The sequence below is a fragment of the Hippoglossus hippoglossus genome, chromosome 16, assembly GCF_009819705.1.
Source record: "Hippoglossus hippoglossus isolate fHipHip1 chromosome 16, fHipHip1.pri, whole genome shotgun sequence".
In the NCBI taxonomy this organism is placed as follows: Eukaryota; Metazoa; Chordata; class Actinopteri; order Pleuronectiformes; family Pleuronectidae; genus Hippoglossus; species Hippoglossus hippoglossus.
In genome coordinates, this window is record NC_047166.1 from 1,988,082 (window position 1) to 2,006,093 (window position 18,012).

Here is an 18,012-nt window from a genome sequence, read left to right on the forward strand (position 1 = left end):
TTGAAATGTGTCCAGATATTGAGTTGTCTGAGACGTATAGTTCCCATGTTCCTCCACTCCTGCAGGGAGAAGACAGAACCTGCAGGGCATATACATGATGCATGATCTTACTTTAAAGAATCGCTTGTCTGATTCAAAACCACCGGGACTTTAAAACGAGAATCAGCGAGTTGAAGAGTGAAGCTGAAACTGTAGATCGGTTAAAAAGACTCAGAAGTTATTAAAAACCAGAGTTTATCTCCAATATTCAGCAGGAAACTGTTAAAACATGAAGTATTCTGAACAGAGTTTAGTGGATTTGTGGGCGCTGTTCCTCAGTTAAAGTTGTGTTGTGTTGCTTTAGAGGACGTTGGTTTTTTTGTGGCCTCGTACGAAAAAACATTTCACACTCCTTCCATCGTCTCTTTTCCCTTTTGCAATCAAAAGTCTGTAAAAAACAACAACTTCTGTCTGAATTCGTTTGTGTTTGTGCCGTCAGTTGCATCACAGATATTCTAGTAACGTTTCCCTGTGTTGTTTCATGTGAGTGGCAGATGGTGGACTTTTGCGCATTTGGCACCGTGGTTGGTGTGAATCCCTGGTGATGTTGCACTTGACAAATCACACGTAGGATCTGCAAAAGCACGAGAATAAAGTCAGAGTAACTGGATCTGTTGGATCTGTTATCTGTTTCGGATGGTTCCTCTGTTTGTGGGGTTTGTGGGGGGGGGGGGGGGGGGGGGGGTCGGAGATAACGGTGGGGGCTGGTCCGTTCAGGATTTAAATCCCCAGTGATTTACATTTAAGTGAGACTGTAATATTCTTTCAAAAGCTGACATTTATGTAACTCAGCAATGATTTAATACTTAAAAAAAATACAAATTCAAGTTTAGCAATCACTCATATATACAAAAAAGAGACATAAGAGAAAAGAGGTGATGTTTGAGGTCTTGTTGAAGGTAGAGCACATACTGATTAATTAAAATCTGCTGAAACATCTATCATGTGGAGGACTGGCTCTTTAGTGGGCTGAAGTGCTTTAGATAACAGCATCGACTCATTTGCAAGTTATGAATAGAGAGTGATCAGGACAGACGGCTCCGGGGAACTCGGGGCTCACAAGTGTCGCTCGGCTGCTCCTGACACAAATGAGCAAAGGTAATATTCAGAGTTGAAGGTGGTGAAAATCCTGGCTGGGCTGTTCGATGCTGCTTTTTGTTGCTCTGTCATCTGTTCACTGCAGTTTCACGATGTTTATACTGCAGCCGTGTCACTGACGTTATGTCCTCTGCAATGTGAAACCACCAAACGCTAAGGTTAAGGTTAAACGCTTGATTTTCAACACAGGGGGTCTCGATGACACGACGTCTCCAGTTGCTTGTTCTGGATTTAAAAGGTCTTTTCCTTCACCGACATTAAATCGTGAAGAATGTGGAGATTCTAACTGTATTTCTAGTTCCTCTCAGAAAATGACAGCCATGCACTTTAGCTGGTGTATGTGTCACCTGCAGGCAGGCTGATGGACTTCTGGGACGGGTAGGGCGGCGAGATTTCAGAGGCCGACGCGATCTGCCCGTTGCCCTGGACGTCCGTCAGCACAGAGTCATTTACCTGCGGAGGGAAGAGAGACGCTTTAAATCCAGTTTGTTACATGAGTCTTTATGCACAACACATACTTACAAGGTGTTGTTCTAATTTCAACTCATCACCAGGGGGCATAGCTTCATTACTGAGTGAAAAACAACTTCACAGACCTCATCTAAACCGTGAGAAGAAAGTTGGCAAATAAATAAATAAACACAAAGAGCAATTAATCTGGAGATTGTTCAGGCTTGAGGTGAAGCAGCCGCGGCAGCACACCATCAAAGTGGAACCCAACACAAGGCAGCGTTTCAAGGAGCTGATCTTAAGAATCTCTCACCAGCATCCAGCACCTCGGGCTCCCGGCGTTCGTTCCGCACGCGATGAATGTGTCGTTTACTTTCTGAATGACTGTGATGAAGTTATCACACTCCAGCTGCGAGAGAAAAGAGAGCACGAGTGAGACAAAGGCAAAAGGGACAAAGGCAGAAAATGAAGTGGAAACAGGACGGGGTTGGGTTGCAGGAAAAATCCACACAGATTGGGAGAGGGATTAAAAAGATGCAGAGAGGCAAATAAGGAGGGGGGGGGGGGGGATGGAGGGTGTGTGGAGGAGCGATTAGAGAGGACGAGACTGCACAAAGGGAAAGACAAGACAAAGCCAAGACCCAGGGATTGAGAAAACCAAGGTGGAATAGAGGGATAGAGAAACAAAGCGAGATTACGACAGAGTGAAAAGCAGGATTGTTCAGAGAGGAGAGAGGTTTTGAGAAAACGCAGTGAAAAGTGTTGGCAGACAGCACGGACGAGGTTTAGCACTGTAAGACTTAATATACATCCGTTACTCATTGAGCCCAGACTGCTTTCCCCAGGACATCACTGAGCGGAGCGTGAAAATGAATACTAAGTGCAACCTTAAGGGTAAATCCTGGGCGCAGGTAGCGGCAGTGCTCGTGTTGTAAAGTGCACCTTTAACACAACCGTACAAAGTGCTTCAAAGACAAACAATCAAATCGTGGATCTCGATGGAAAACGGTAGCTGAACACATCACTAAATCCAAAAAGCTGCACCAGAGCTTGTGTAAGTGTGTGGGTGGACGTGTAGGAGGGAAGGTGGGCAGAGGAGTCCTATTTATTTTATTCTGTTTATGCAAGTTTGAATGTTCTTTCTTCGTATACTTGAGCAAGACTTTCAGTTTTGGACATTTTCGCAGTCCAGGCCGCGTCAGGGGCTCGATGAGAAGAATTAGGGTCAAGTTGAGGTTTTCAGACGGACATTTTCTATCCAGAAGCTCTCGGGGCTTCTAAAGTACAGTGCAGAATAAATTACCGACAGAGAATCAATAAGAATTACATCTATAGCTGAGTCTCAATCGTTCAGAGGCTGCATTTGAAGATTAGTCTGTGCCACAGGCTTCTTCAAATGCCTCCTTCCATTTCCAAGCTACGAAGGATCCAATGGGCGGATCCCTCTTGCACCAACGTGTCCTACCTGAGCAGAACACGGTGCAAGAGTGGGTCAAGCTTTATGCAAAATAGGCAAAGTCCTCTGAAGTATGCAACCCCTCAATTGGAATAGTTGTGGACTTACACAAAGGGGAAGGACAAGTACTTTTAAAGTTTCATATGTCTCATTTGGGTTTGGCCCTCACAGTCTACCCCCCCTCCCCCAATCCAAGGGGCCCCTGGATTGGGACTCCGCTCATTTCCAGTGACTGTACAGCTTCAGAATCCTCCGGTATCAACATTCTTACTGAGCCTTTAAACAACAGCTGATATATATATATATATATATATATTTTAATCTCTCGAGACATTATGCAACTGTTCACATTGGCTGTGTGCTGCCCTGCTCCTTAGGAATGTAACTGCAAAGAGGCTCATCTGTAAAATATGCAGTGTTTCGTCACATGTCTCCGTCGCTGATCTCAGCCTTAAAGCCTGACGGACATTAAGGGTGAGGACTTGTAGTTTTAAAGTCAGATTTACCTTTTGCATTTGCCGTTTGTGTATCTTCTTGTTAGTTCAGCTTTAAACACCTTTGCGTGCTCTGGACGAGCTCGAGCTGAGGAGAACAGACAGCTACCCAACACTGAGCCTTGGGGATGGTTGGAAATACCATCAGTGTGTCAGCTCAGGTGTTCTCTGCTTCCTCCTGTTAACCTCCTGTCTCCAGCTCACATTCTGTGTCTGTCTCTCACTGAAGGACGCTGCCTCGCGTCCTTCATTCTCCTTCCAAGCAGCATTTGCTTTACTGGGGAAGATTTACTGCTTGGTTCTCATTTTGCACCATCTGCCGCTGCCAGACTCTCTGGAACCTGCAGCGCCGTTTGTGCAGAGAAGAATCTGCCGTCTACGCTGTTTCATAACCACAGTAACACACATGCACACGACTCTGCTGGGTTTCAGCTTAGACACGGTCGACCACGCTGAGGTGGTGGTCCAAATCCCAGAACAGGATTCCCACCGACATAAGCAGTCGTCTCTCTTTTTATTTTTAAAGCTCTCATATCCCGCTTCTCTTAAAAGGAGTCTACACATAACACAATTCTAGAGAAGGAGAATTTAATATTGAAGGAAATAATGAATTCATGAATCAATGTTCAAAAGATGAGGGTCATGTAGAAGCAGGCTATCAAGCAATGAAGAGCCATCGACCAAATTACGCTACTGAATTAAAATGAGTCATAGAGTGACATTGAAAACACTTCAATGAAAATGAAGATAGAAAATGGGCCCTTAAAACTTTACACCCTGATGAAGAGCCCAGTCCAGAAGATGAATCTGGACCTGGGTGAATTTCTGCATGTCTGATGTCTGCAGTGAACACAACGCCTGTGATACGTTAATCGTTCCACTGCGTCAAATCAAAGAGGACGATGTCTGAGGGCATTAAAAAGGGACTTTGGCAAAACGTACCTGGAGGGGCATCGAACCAAAACGATGGAGAGTTTAAGAGGGTTCTCACTAAATTGTTGTTGCTGTTGACTCATGGAATCAGAAAGTCTCGGGGGCCCCGGTTGATCGCCTGCCTTGCCCGTCGTGGCACAATGGCCCCCTGGCACATGCAGCTGCAGACCCGAACCAGGAAGAGGCCAAGAGAGCAACTTCATTTCAGTTTTATATCTCGAAAATGTTGCTGCAGCATTCCTCTCTGTTTTTAGCATAGGTAGCATGAGTTAGCTCAGAGTCTTTGGCTTTGTATTAAACAGCAAAACCTGATTTCATGAACACAAATCTGAGCTACATGTGAATATACTTAGATTCCAAAAAGTTAAATATTACTTAAATCCTCATTTAAACACACAGAGATTCTGGTTTTGTTTGTTCCCGGCTGTAGAAAATAGAAAGTTATTTATCTTTCTTCTCTTTTTCTTTTGCTATTAAGCAAATGCAAAATTTGACCCTGAGTATAAAAGGAGAATTAGTTTCAGTGATGCAGTTAATTTCTTGTCATTATACAACTGCATCAAAGTTGATGAGGAAATTATTCATCGGTGTCAAATTATTAATAATGGTTTTTGGGGGATTCAAAGTGCAGCCTTTTAAAAGACATCAGATTATCCTGCAAAGGCCCAACACTTCCTTTCATTTGAATTTCTTTATTTTCTTTAAATTAGTATTAAGCTGCTTTTCACAACATCAACCTTCTGACGATTTAAACACTCGGTTGTTAAATCCTCTCTGTGGAACCTCGAGGAATTATTCATTGAAATTATCCACAGCTCACTCGTCTGGATAATGTACGATGTTTGTTTTCAAGATAAATCCGTCTCCTGTGTAATTTGATCTCATCTGCATCAATTAGCATTTTGTATGTTTTTATTTGTTACCTCCGCTAAGGAGGTTGTGTTTCCAGCCCCGTCTCCAGGATAACACAAAAAACTGCACAACGGATTCCAACTGACTTTAGTGGAAGTATGGGACACGTGTCGGGAAAGAACAAGGTGTGGGACTGGTTCTCCTCGTCTGTCCCACCACCTCCACTGGGTCATGGGGGAATCCAGAACCGAGCTGAACCTCCTAATCCGTCTTCAGGAGCGCCCCCTGCAGTCTCCTCAGCACATGCAGTCAGCTCGGACTCTTCTTATAAAGTGAACGATCAGTTCAGGTACTTATGATGAGTCACTATCTCCATGTCCATTCCCTGGATATTCAGAGAAGGTCCAGGAATCGGGATCAGGAGGGAAAATGGTATCAGACCATCTGAAAATCAGACATATGGAGGACTGACATCTATGAGTCTCTGCAATTTGGTGCAGCTTCATTGGATTTACTGCAGATGATGATGATGGTAATGAGGGACAGGATGATGATGATGATGAGGAGGAGGAGGAGGAGGAGGAGGAGGTTAATGCCTTGCACCGCTGATGGAGGTGCTGACAGTGAAGATGTGCTTCTACCTCGAGTGGCGCAGCCTTTGCCTTGCAGGTGTCGATCGCAGTCTGATCGGAAGCCGCTGGGATCTGTGGGAGGAACAACGGTTTAGTTTGTGCCAAGTTCTCTCACACAGTTTGGTTTCAGCATGAAAACAGTGACCCTGCTGAAACACAGAGAAGCATCCATCCTCTGAGCCAACACCACTCTGTGATTCCTGCATTCGCTCAGTTTGTCGTTTAACATTCCCTGATATTCATTTCTACAATCCTCTAAACATCGGCCTTTTCTATATATTTTAAAATGTACATCCAGCCGTGTAACACACACGTATATACACCAAACTGCTCTGAACGTTCAGTTTCCATCGTTTTATCTGCTGATGTCAGTTCATCATTGTTCAAACCATCAAGCATCTTGAGCAGTGAGCACCATCACAGGTATTAACTGCAGCCCAGCGTCTGTACAACCAAGCAGAATAACATTTTACAAGGTCAACATTTGTTTCCTCACAGCAGAGGTTTTCCACTTCAGCTGGCACTGAGCTGCGTTTCCCACACGTACACCTTGTGATTGAAAGTATAAATCCACTGTTGTGACATCGTCATAAACATCCATCATATTCTGACTCAGATTAAGGTTTGAAAGCATAAAGATGGATTTATGAAGCTGCCACTTCTAATAAAGGATGTTCTGCTACTTTCAGATCCTCAACACTCAGATTGCAAACAAGACTCGACTGTTTGAATCGTCTCTACGTCACGACATTTTTATATATAAGAAAACACCCACTAATCAAAGGTGCTGCTGCTGGAGTCACAACATAAATAACTCAGCTTTCCAACGAGACACATTTCAGCCAAAACTTAAGGCCGAAGTTATTGCTTAAATAATAAATATCTCCCTCTGCAATTGTTGAATGTCAACACAAAGCTTAAGAGTTAAAAATGGTTGTTTCTTGGTTTTTATTCTTCCCTAAACACTTGAAATAACAAGCTGACAAGACGTCACAAACAAACCATTAAACAGTAAAATACTCTCAATGCCAAACACATCACCCGTCACTGTTTTTCCACCCGTCGTCGTCAAAGAAAACCAAAGCTGCAATCATCTCAAATCATGAGGCGTAAAGCTGTAATCTGACTGAAACAGCAGGTTTACTGGGTCTTTAATTTGTTAGGTGAGTCGGTGCTGACAGTGTGGACCACACGCTGTGGAAGCCTGAGCCTGTGTTGACATCATTAGCTCAGTGAAAGTTTTCTCTCCTCGCAGAGGAAGAGCTGCAGCTTCATTAATGTATGCATGACCCGGCCTCCTCACTGGATCTCCGCTGCACCGAGGGTCAGCAGCGGGTCGGTCGTCTCATCTCTGCACATCCTCTGATTCACGGCGTCGCCCTCACAGCAGCGGGGGGGGGGGGGGGGGGACAATGTTTGTTATTTTAAAGTTTAGTTTAACTTTCTTTAGTAGAGAGTTATCTCAGATTTAAGCACACAGCACATTACATCTCATTTTACATCAGACCCACACAGGTGGACCGTTTAAATTGTTCTCAAAATCCTTCCATCCATTTCCTTCCATCTCAGGTGTTCTACACACTCCCCACCTCCGGCTGATTGGATAAAGTCCTACATTTACTGTCCACCTCCCAATTGGGATGTTCCAGATGTGGGAGGAACCAAATCAGATGCAAGAGCCACCTCATCTGGATCCTTTCAATTCAAAGATGCAGCGTTGCATATGAACCATTTGAAAGAAATATACAAATCTCTATCTACAAAATTAATTACGGCACAAACACAAGATCTCAGAGGAAAGTGGTTGATATTTATCATAAAGAAACAGATTTCATCACCCACTTTATCTGTACTCAGTCAGTCAACAGACATGAAACCAGGCGAGTTGTTGACCCTGTGACGGGTCTTTAATTCTGGTTCGAGTCTTCAACCTTCTGCTCGCTGCCGCCCATTTTACCAAGCAGCATAATTCTTCAGCCTTTCCAAACATTGATTAGCTGCCAAAGTGGTTTCTGAAGTGGGCCGACTTGAAAACTTGGCAGCGTTTAGTTTGTGGTTGGTGGCTTCTCTCGACACGGCAGCAGCAGCAGCAGAGTGGATTCACAGTTTTTTAAAAAGGACCGTCTGCCGCTGAGAGATTCAGTCCCTTTTTTTAAAACATCCCACTAAAGCTCAGAGTCATCCAGGTCTGTTAAAAGTAGAGCGTACCTGCAGGTCGCGGACCCCTCTGTCACTGAACGTCAGCACGTAGATCATCGCCTGGCCGCCCACGTACAGCGTGTCACTTCCCTCCGGATGGTACATGCTGATGTAGTTCTCGGGTTTGTTGAAGTGGAACCTGGACGGCTCTGTGGGTTGGAAGTAAAGATATTAGAGGAATAATCAAAAGCTTGAGTTCACAGATTTTTAATTTTAAAACCAGGAGGGTGCTCATGCTCACAGAGTGGAGACACAATCACCGAAGGTCAATGCATGAAGGTAAAAGTGATTCAAGAAGATGATCCATCTTGAATCGAGAGTCTCGGAGCCCTGATGGGAAAGAGCCTCGTTTTACATTTACTCTGCCGTCGATACAGGAGCTTTATCTGGAGGAGTCCGTTCACCAAACCCCCCCCCCCCCCCCCCCCCCCCCCCCCCCCGCTCTGACGTAACTGACCTTTGTTGTTTTAGATCAAACCTACACAACAACTGTGCCTCCATCCAGGATCTGGCTCGAGTGGTCGAGGGAAAGTGCGTCTGGTGGAAACTTATCTCTGAATGTCACTGGGATCATGTGACGGTGAATCCGCCTCCAGACGACTGAATCAGCCGTCCAGTCAGAGTCACACGTTCCTACACTGCAACTGTGCTCGTACTCAGAAATACAATCAAATGTCAGAACATGAACTTGAAGACACAAACTTAAAAAAAATGAATGTTAAGTATTTATAAGCTTCGGGCTTTTTAATGGGGCAGTTGTCTTTTTCTTTCATTTGGTCGCTTTGTCCTCCAGAGACATTTATTGGAATTAACTTCCATTTCAGACAAGTATTTTTTTTAGCAGTATTAATAATAATAATAAACTTTATTGATATGGCACTCTCTCGATTAGAATTTAATGTGGCACAGATCGTGGTTTTAGGGAACAACTGAAAGATTTCGTATGGTTTTTATGTGGATATAAAATCTTCCATCTTCATTTACTCTGACCTTGTAACATAAATACTGACGCTTACAATAATGATGAAGTTTTACCTTTTATAATGAATCCAGGATTATTATGCAGAGATATTGAAAAGGCCAGATTAAAAAAATTAAAAGGGCAGTTGACTAAAAAGAACCTCGGCCACATAGGCATCAACAAAATGAGTAACACAAAAATAAAAAAGACAGAAACCACCTCCTTGTTTTTCTGGCAACGGATGATAATAATGTTTAAAATCATTTTCCGCAGACACTTCATGAGCATATGATAAAGAACTATCTCCGAACGAATGATGTTTTCACTTGATGTTTCAGTAGAATTAAACTAATGATGACTAAATTCCTCATACCTGAAATAAAAAAGGAATCCAGTCTGACAGCAGGGCCGGGATGGAGTGATGATCACTGGTACAGGTTGCTACCCAACCAACTAAGTTTCTATGGAAACAGGGGCCGCTGTTATTGGCTTGAATCTAATTGATGAAGCTTTTTACTTCTCATATATCAGGGGAAGCAAATGGAAAATCTGTGTGGCTGATGTCTGAGGTACGACTTCACGTACATTATCTTCACTTTGCTGCGTGACGATGATGAAGAGGAGTCGTCTGTAGCTGCAGAGCCAGCCACTGAGAGACTGATATGAATATTTGCTTTGGCAGATCTTCACAGCCTGAGGAAGCTGCTGTTGATTCAGCGACAGAGAAAAGGTTCATCTCCTGTTAGACGCTCAAAGAAAGTCAGGAACAAAAGATGAACAGAAATCGTTGCCTCGTGCTAAAATCCACACGAGTTGGGAGAACTTGAGTATTGTGACAAATCAAAAACCCTAATTACATGTGGCATTAAAATACATTCTGGGGTCATTGGATTACAATCTGATAAAATACAGACGTAAACGCACCCAGGACACAATCGGTTCCTGAGCACCTCTGGAGGTATTAGATCAAATGTTTGCTTCTTCAGCACACCGGTCCATTTCATGCTCCATCTTCCCTTCACTCGTGAACCAGACCCAGAGAAACTTCTTCACTTGGGGAGGAACTCCAACCCTGAGTGAGCAATCCACTGTTTTCCAGCAGAGAACCTCGGACTCAGAGGTTTCATCCCGACTGCTTCAAACTTGGCTGCAAACCGTCCCAGTGTGGACTGGAGGTCACGGCCTCATGAAGCAGAAAGAACCACATCATCCCAAGTCAAACACCCTCCTCACTACGGCTGCGTCTTGAAATCCTGTCCATGAAAATCACCAATCGAACTGGTGACCTGACGGAGGCCCACACCCACTGGGAACTGGAATCCTCGGCACAAAGGTTTTCTATATCTCCTTTGTAAATCTTTCCAGGTTCTATTGATTTCGAGGATGACACATTCATAATTTAGTTTTGAGTGGGCTCCCATTGTGTTAGTCCCACTAATCTCAGTGCTACCAAAATACTGGCAACAAGGCAGCGAGCAAGTTAACATGGACACTAACACAGAATGTGTTTTGATGAGTCACAGAAAATGTGACACACAAGTTTCATTGACTGGAAGAATCTATGAATGTGTCCAAAGGTAAGCTCCATCCCACTAAGTCCGAACTGGACGTCATGTCCCAGAGACTCAGACTGGTCAGACGATTTGAAAATCTCCAGTGGAACAGAAGGTGCAGACATGTTGAGAAATGTCTTTTCTCCCTGTGTCCGATTCTTTGTTTCTTTTACACTAAGACACTTAATCATTGCTTCTGGGCGAAAAGCCTTGAATTTTCAAAAGGTCAGCTTTTCAGTAACCAAGAAAAACGGCCTTGTTCTCCAGCTTGTTTTCACAAAAGAAGAAACTAAGACTTCATTAAAGTCGGAGAGGTCCTTCACCCTCAGAGGAGCGTGTAATCCTGCAAACACGTCCGCTGACCGAGTGTGAAAAAACAAAGTCCTAATTGCACAAAATGTGCTCATTAGAGAAAAGCAAAGCACAGATGTTATTATAACGGTTTTCAGTTGTAGATGAGTAAAGAATTATGGACGGTGAAAAAACTGCTTTAGGAAACAAACAGCAGAAGCAAGTAATTCGTCAGCTGCTGTTTTATTTACATGAGATCATTCACTGTAAAGTTGTTGTTTTAGAGCGACCCTGAGGTTCTCCGCTCCCGACATGACAAGAAAATTCCATCAGACTCATGGAACAGTTTTTGTATTGATGTGTTCGGGCCTCAGACCGACTGCTGCTGCCCACTGGAGGATAACTGGGTCGATTTGGAGTCTGATCGATTCATCCCAACGATCGCAGAAGTGTTTCTGATCGATTATCTGGCCGAAGGATCCTGTAGTGTGGCGGGTTCACACACATGATCTTAATGTCACTGGCTGAACTGGAGCCTCAATGAATTTGAATTGTAAATGTCAAAAACACTTAATTACGATTCAAATTCAGGGAGACTTGTGTTCTGAGAGTAACAGCGATTGGGTGACTGAGCAGAAACCTACAGTAGCTAACGAGAGCTAATGTCCACCTCAACATTTGTTTATTTTCTGAAGTCACGTACGATCACAGGAGGTTTTGTGAGTTGTTCAAACACAAAGATGAAGAACTGGTTACCTCGGTCGACACGTCTGTGGTCTAAGGTTTGAGCAGCAGGCATCAGAGAGAGGAAACACAGACGATGGCTGAACTTTGGCAAAATGTTCCGATGTTTTGGACGCAGCTGCAGATGTGAAACTAGCCTGAAGGTTTGCTGTTGTGTCCCTGGCTTTTATTCTCATTATCTCGTTTGTTGCAGCTGTTTCCATGTCCCTCACATTTCTGTCTTCTTGTCTCTGATGGATTTTCTCTGATAGTCTCACTTTGCCTTTCTCTGCCTTTTGATGTCACTGTAAAAGTAATGAACACTAAACACACACTTTCGTTTCCTCTCGCCACATTCATCACCAAATCCTACAAATCCTAATCTTAATGGTGTCCCTTGAAAAGTAAAAAACTCACAAGACATGTTTCTTTACTCACGTTTACTTAATGCAACTAGAATGTCACTCAGCAGAGCTCATATCTACGTTACTTCCGCTAGCATCGCCACTTCCTGTAGAGGACTTTAAGGCTAAAAACACGGTGTAAATGACCTCGTTTCCAGTTGAATATGAACGTCGGGGCTTGCAGACACTTGGATGACACCACAGGAGCAGAATGGAGGCATGTTATGTTTTATCTGTTGTTTTATTACGTCTGAAGCTTTGTTGGTGAACTATCCCTTTAACCAAGTGAGGAGCCGGGCCCTGTCTGTGGTGCTGAAACAGCCTCAGCTCCTCAAGGCTTCATCAGTCTGGAGCTGATGGAGTGTGTGTGTGCGTGCGTGTGTGCGTGTGTGTGTGTGTGTGTGTGTGTGTGTGTGTGTGTGTGTGTGTGTGTGTGTGTGGTCCAGGTATTACTCATGTTGTGGGGACCACAGAACCCATAAGGTACATCATAACATTTTGGGCTGAATGTTTTAAGGTTAGGTTAAGTTAAGGTTAGAGGAGGTCTCCAGGAAATCAATGCAAGTCATGGAGCCATGACTGTGTGTGTGTGTGTGTGTGTGTGCGTGTGTGCGTGTGTGTGCGTGTGCGTGTGCGTGTGTGTGTGTGTGTGTGTGTGTGTTTGTGTGTGTGTGTGTGTGTGGTCCAGGTATTACTCATGTTATTGGGACTTAAAATCTGGTACCCATTAAAGTGAGGACAGGTTTTAAGATTAGGCTATGGTAGAATTTATGTTAAATTAAGGGTAAGGGATAAGATCAGGCGATTAGTAATGTGTGCGTGTGTTTGTGTGTGTGTGTGTGTGTGTGTGTGTGTGTGTGTGTGTGTGTGTGTGTGTGTTTGTCCTAACAGGCATGTATAGCCATAACCGTGGAATTGTGTATCAGCCCCTTTGATTGATATGACACGCACGTACGGGCCGTCATCTTGTACCGTGTTCATCCGGGGGGAGGGGGAGGGATACAGAAACGGAGAGGTTGACACACACACGCACACACACACACGCACATTATTGATTGCTGAATACATTAGAGGACTGTGTGAGGTGTAAATACGCGTGAGTGGAATAGATAACTAGGAGCCTTGGAATTTTCCATTCATGGCTCCCCCCCCCCTTCCTTTCATCCTCTCCCCTCTGCCTGTATATGCGTGTATGCGTGTATTCGTGTATTCGTGTATTTGTGTATTTATGGCGGCCCTGAAGCGACCCCCTCTCTCCCCCCGGAGCAGGACTCCTGCTGCAGTGCACAGCATCTGCCTCCTCCCGCATTGCAGCTCCGCACAGAGGGCGCCTCGGTGGAGGAGTCCGCCTCCACAGAGTCATATATCTGGGTGATGTGTGAAGGCCACCGCCTAGCTCCGTGCTCGGGGTGAACGTGACGCCATGTCCCCCCCCCCCCCCCCCCAAGCTGCTTCCTAAAAGAGCGGCTGCGCTGTTACTGCGCTGCTCGGTGCGCATGCATGGAGGTGCGGGATGTGGAGGGACGTGCGCCAATTAGAGCCCGAGTGTCCTGATCTGCAAGACTTGCAAGCGCACGAGCCTGCAGTCAAGTTGTCTCAGAAACACAGAGAAGCCACGAGTTGCACAAATCACATCCGGATGATCCCGACGAACGAGCTAACTGCAGAATAATCAGGTCAAACCCAGATGTTGGCTCAGACATGATGCAGCAGGACGAGTTTTCCTCCAGATGCTCATCCTGGTAGATGCTGTGAACATGTGGGGGGGGGCCTGAGTGGTCGGTGCGCGTAATTTACTACTCGGTGGGTGAGTGAGTGGTGGGGGGAGGGAGGGCGGGCGGTGTTTTTAAGAAATGAATCCAGAAGTGAGGTGTTTATCTGCGCGTGTTTGTGCGTCGGTTCATAATCAGAAGAATAAACAAAAAAAGAAATGGCTGCATCGCCTCATGACTGTGAAGTGTCACTCTGCTCATCCATCATCCATCATCCATCCTCCAACACACACTTCACTACGGATGGATCAAACATCTGGCTGACTGACTCGTGATGAAACCATGACATGATATCAGAGACAGAAACAGCAGCGTCCTACCTTGCACAACAAATTTCAGCCGAGGTGACTTTCCGGCGGTAACCGCGGCGAAGAGGCAGAGCAGGACGAGCGACTTCATCTTCCTCCAGGCGCTGTCGCGTTGCAATAAATATATCAACCGAAGGCAGCAGCTCACAACCCCCCCTCTCCACAAAACAAAGATATCCTCCTTCCTCTTCCCGTGCAGCCTCCTGTTCGCTCCCTCCCGTTCCGCTGCGTCCCGGATCTGTGCCACCGACCGACCGACCGACCGACCGACTGACCGACTGCTGCTGCTGCTGCTGTTGCTGTGTCCCGGTCCTGTCTTGTCCGTGTGCTCCGCCGGCTGCTCAGTCTGGAGAAGTCGGGGGTGTCAGGCTCCACCTCGGAAACAAAAGGCAAAGGGGAGGGGGGGGAGGGGGGGTGTGGAGTTTCAGCAGGGGCGCAGATACGAGGAGTGGGATTGCAAAATAATAAAAAATCCCCAGATCTGGATTACAATCACAGACGTGAGGGGATTACGCGTCAGACCTGTTGCTATTAGACACATTTTGGTTTTTCACATGTATCTGTGTATCTGTCTGCACCTTTAAAACCACGACACTCATCTGATCCTCCTCTGGTTTCCACTCTGCATCTCCGAGCATCATTTTATCTGCCAATTTAATCTGGTGCATCCTCTGCCTGTTGGAAAACGTCTCTAATCTGCTCTATACGCCAACGACATCCGTTCCATATCAATGTTGCATTTGCAACAACATTTACTCCTGTTCCATCAAATTTGTGAGAAGCTGCCGGAGCCTGAAGGAACATCTCACGTGTCATGTTTACTCCCACGAACCCTCGTACCAGCAGCCAGTGATGCTGTCGCCCCGGCAGCTGCCTCCACAGTCATAAAGTCTAACGTCTAATCAATGTGTGTCAATAATGCCGGAGTGCAACAGAAATGAATCAGCACTTCGCCTCCGCTGCGTTTGCTTTTGTTACAAGTTAATTGATTCAAATTTGAAAAATGGAGTCACTCTAACTGGTTAAAGCCTCTTATGGTTGAAGCAGCAAAACAGATGCTTACAATATTGCTCTCAGAGTGTGTGTGTGTGTGTGTGTGTGTGGGGGGGGGGGGGGGGGGGGGGTGGGGGGTGGGGGGTGGGGGGGAGGCACCATTTCAAGCATCGTCTGGGTTTCTAGTCATTTGAGAGCAGTGCAGCTCCTCGTAGAGAAATATCATCATGACCCCAGATTCAAAAAGAGAGGAGAGATACTCCTGTGTTTCCTCCACTCAGAAACCACCACACACTGAAGGTGGGTGGATATGAAACACATCCACTAGGGGAGCAAATCCCCCTTTTTACAAAACCTCTCAAACACCTGAATCCTTGAGTTCATACCTCTGGGGGATTCAAGTTGAGTTGTTGAATCTACTCTACTTTTGTCAAGTTGTTCCCACTTAAATTGGCAAGTGAAATGAACTTGACTGCATATTTCAGTATAATTAAAACAAGTTAGTCTGATTTATAGTTAATCTGTCTGAAGCTACGTCCGTACTGCAGCATTTTCAAACTAAAACGATCTCCGAGTTTTGACTCCGTATCAGCTTTTGCCTCCTGGTTACCTGGTTAAGCCTCTCCACCTCCTCCTCCACCTCCTCCTCCTCCTCCTCCTCTTCCTCCACCTCCTCCTCCTCCTCCTCCTCCTCCTCCTCCTCCTCACTGTACTTCAAGCTTTTTGTTTGCATGTATGTTGGAGCAGGAATCTTCTCTGTCGACAGACTGTATTCCACAAAGAACCACTGAGGCTCATTGAGTAAAACTGTTTATTCACCAGTGTGAACACAGATTAGAGTTCAGTCATCTTTCATCAGACATCCAGAGTCTGAGCGTCAGGACTCGACTTGATAAACTCTCCTCTCATAAATCCCTCTTAAAGACTCGTGTTCTTTCTCCTCACTCTGATGTTTCCAACTATTCTAATCAGTTTACAAAGTTTATTCTAGTTTCTTCTCTCTAACACTCCTATTTCTGAATTAGTGCTCTATTGATGTGTGAAATTCAAATTGCATGTTTCCTATGGTTTGTCTTTAATTTTTCATTTTCAACTAGATTTCATGTTCCCTGGTTCAGTTTGACACAGAACGTTAGATTGTCTGTGGTTAGTTTAAATGTGGAGGGTCAACCAGTAAAGTTAACTTTATTAATTAGTTTTATCGGTTATTAGTCACAGCTTTGAGTTAATTGGCGTCTTCCTCTCTCTCGTCTTGCTCTGTTTTCCTAACATCAGTGTTCATGGTGATAAGATCTTTGTGATTCCAGTGTTTCACAGACAACATGAGGTCATTCCACCGTGATGTCATGTTTGTAATGGTTCTCTGTGAGGTGCAGCACTTGGGTGGAGCCGCTCCACCACTGGATGGCAGCAGCAGGAGGAGTTTCAGTGTGTGGCTGGTCGCTCGGAGCAGATGATTTCACCTCCTTGATGGTGACAGCAGGGTTCCTCCGTCACCTTCAGCAGCTCCGTGCGCTGATTAGCCGCCTCTGGCAAACGCTTTCTGAGGGAAGTCACCCAGCGCGCTCCTGCCCTTTAAAACACACAGATTAAGGAGGAATATGAATGAATTAACTTTAATTTGTATCCAGAGCAGAATAAATCAACAGCATTTAGTTGTTTTTTTTTAAAGCGAAGAGCTGACATGAAAACAAGTCTGGGAAGCAGCAGATTCATGAATATTCCAAACAGCGTTATCAGGAAACAGGATGAATTCATTAATAATGTCTGACCGTAAAATGTCAAAACCCCTAATTACAGAAAGAAACAAACAGGGAGCAAAACAGATGGAAGGCAAAATTAAAAGATTATGATCTAAAATTAAAACTTGAATGTCAGTAGACCTCATATTCGCCAAGGTCCTGAAATTAAAGTCCCCTCAAATTCAATCAAGCTGATTGACACCTGTCCTCTAAATAGATCTGATGTTTCAACATCAAGATTTCCTGGGAGAAAAATGCACAAAGTTAAAGGAAGTGATTAATAAAAGATTACTCCATTACTGTCAGGATCCAATCAAAAAGTTTATTTTATGGTTTCTTGTTTTGACCCAGATTTCTCCCAAGATTCTTAGAAATCTGTTGAATAGTTTGAGAGTTTTAACTTTGCAAACTTTGTCTTTGTTTTATGCATTTGAAAACTCTGGAGTAGTGAGGACAGTGGGAAAGTGTGGACAGTGAGGACAGTGTGGACAGTGAGGACAGTGAGGACAGTGAGGACAGTGTGGACAGTGAGGACAGTGTGGACAGTGTGGACAGTGTGGACAGTGAGGACAGTGTGGACAGTGAGGACAGTGTGGACAGTGTGGACAGTGAGGACAGTGAGGACAGTGTGGACAGTGAGGACAGTGAGGACAGTGAGGACGTAGCAGCACTGATATGATATAAAACCTAACAGTGTGGATGTGGCCTCACACTCACCTTTTCATCGTTTCCTAGTTGACTGACGGGTCTTTCACTGCAGCCAGAACAAGATAAGATCAACAACTTAATCTGACATTGTTAATGCTGTTAAACTATTTCTCTACCTCAGCAGTGTGATAATATGATTCAGCAAAGGGACACAATAGGTCAATAAATGACTATAATGGTCATTACACAGGGAATTACATGTTTGTGTTGACTAGATTAAAAATAATCTGAGGTCAAATAAGAACCTGTAAACACGCAGAGTGAGGACGTGGGCGCTGAAACCGCAACGCCTCCGAGTAAAGCTTCTGATCTTTACTCTTCCACTGTGTGTTTGGTGGATTTCTTCTTTTTCCACAAAACCACTAAAGGATAATTCATACAAATTGATATATATGCTTTTTTAA

At 44.7% G+C, this 18,012-nt stretch overlaps 1 protein-coding gene and 1 long non-coding RNA gene across 2 annotated transcripts in view; one reads left to right on the forward strand and one right to left on the reverse strand.

Moving 5' to 3' along the window:
* The window catches only part of si:ch211-113g11.6 (uncharacterized protein LOC559008 homolog), a 29,650-nt gene extending 15,132 nt beyond the window's left edge, over window positions 1-14,518 (reverse strand). Inside the window, exons 1-5 of the mRNA XM_034610768.1 lie at window positions 14,178-14,518; window positions 8,163-8,302; window positions 5,964-6,026; window positions 1,901-1,996; window positions 1,485-1,590 (exon numbers count right to left, since the gene is read on the reverse strand). Of these exons, the coding sequence (XP_034466659.1) occupies window positions 1,485-1,590; window positions 1,901-1,996; window positions 5,964-6,026; window positions 8,163-8,302; window positions 14,178-14,256 (484 nt within the window). The 5' untranslated portion in view covers window positions 14,257-14,518. The remainder of the gene's footprint in view (window positions 1-1,484; window positions 1,591-1,900; window positions 1,997-5,963; window positions 6,027-8,162; window positions 8,303-14,177) is intronic.
* On the forward strand, window positions 868-16,849 carry LOC117776650. The gene is made up of 3 exons (XR_004616472.1): window positions 868-1,159; window positions 11,673-11,684; window positions 16,838-16,849. It is a non-coding gene; the product is annotated as an uncharacterized LOC117776650 (long non-coding RNA).
* Window positions 16,850-18,012: the final 1,163 nt, after the last annotated feature.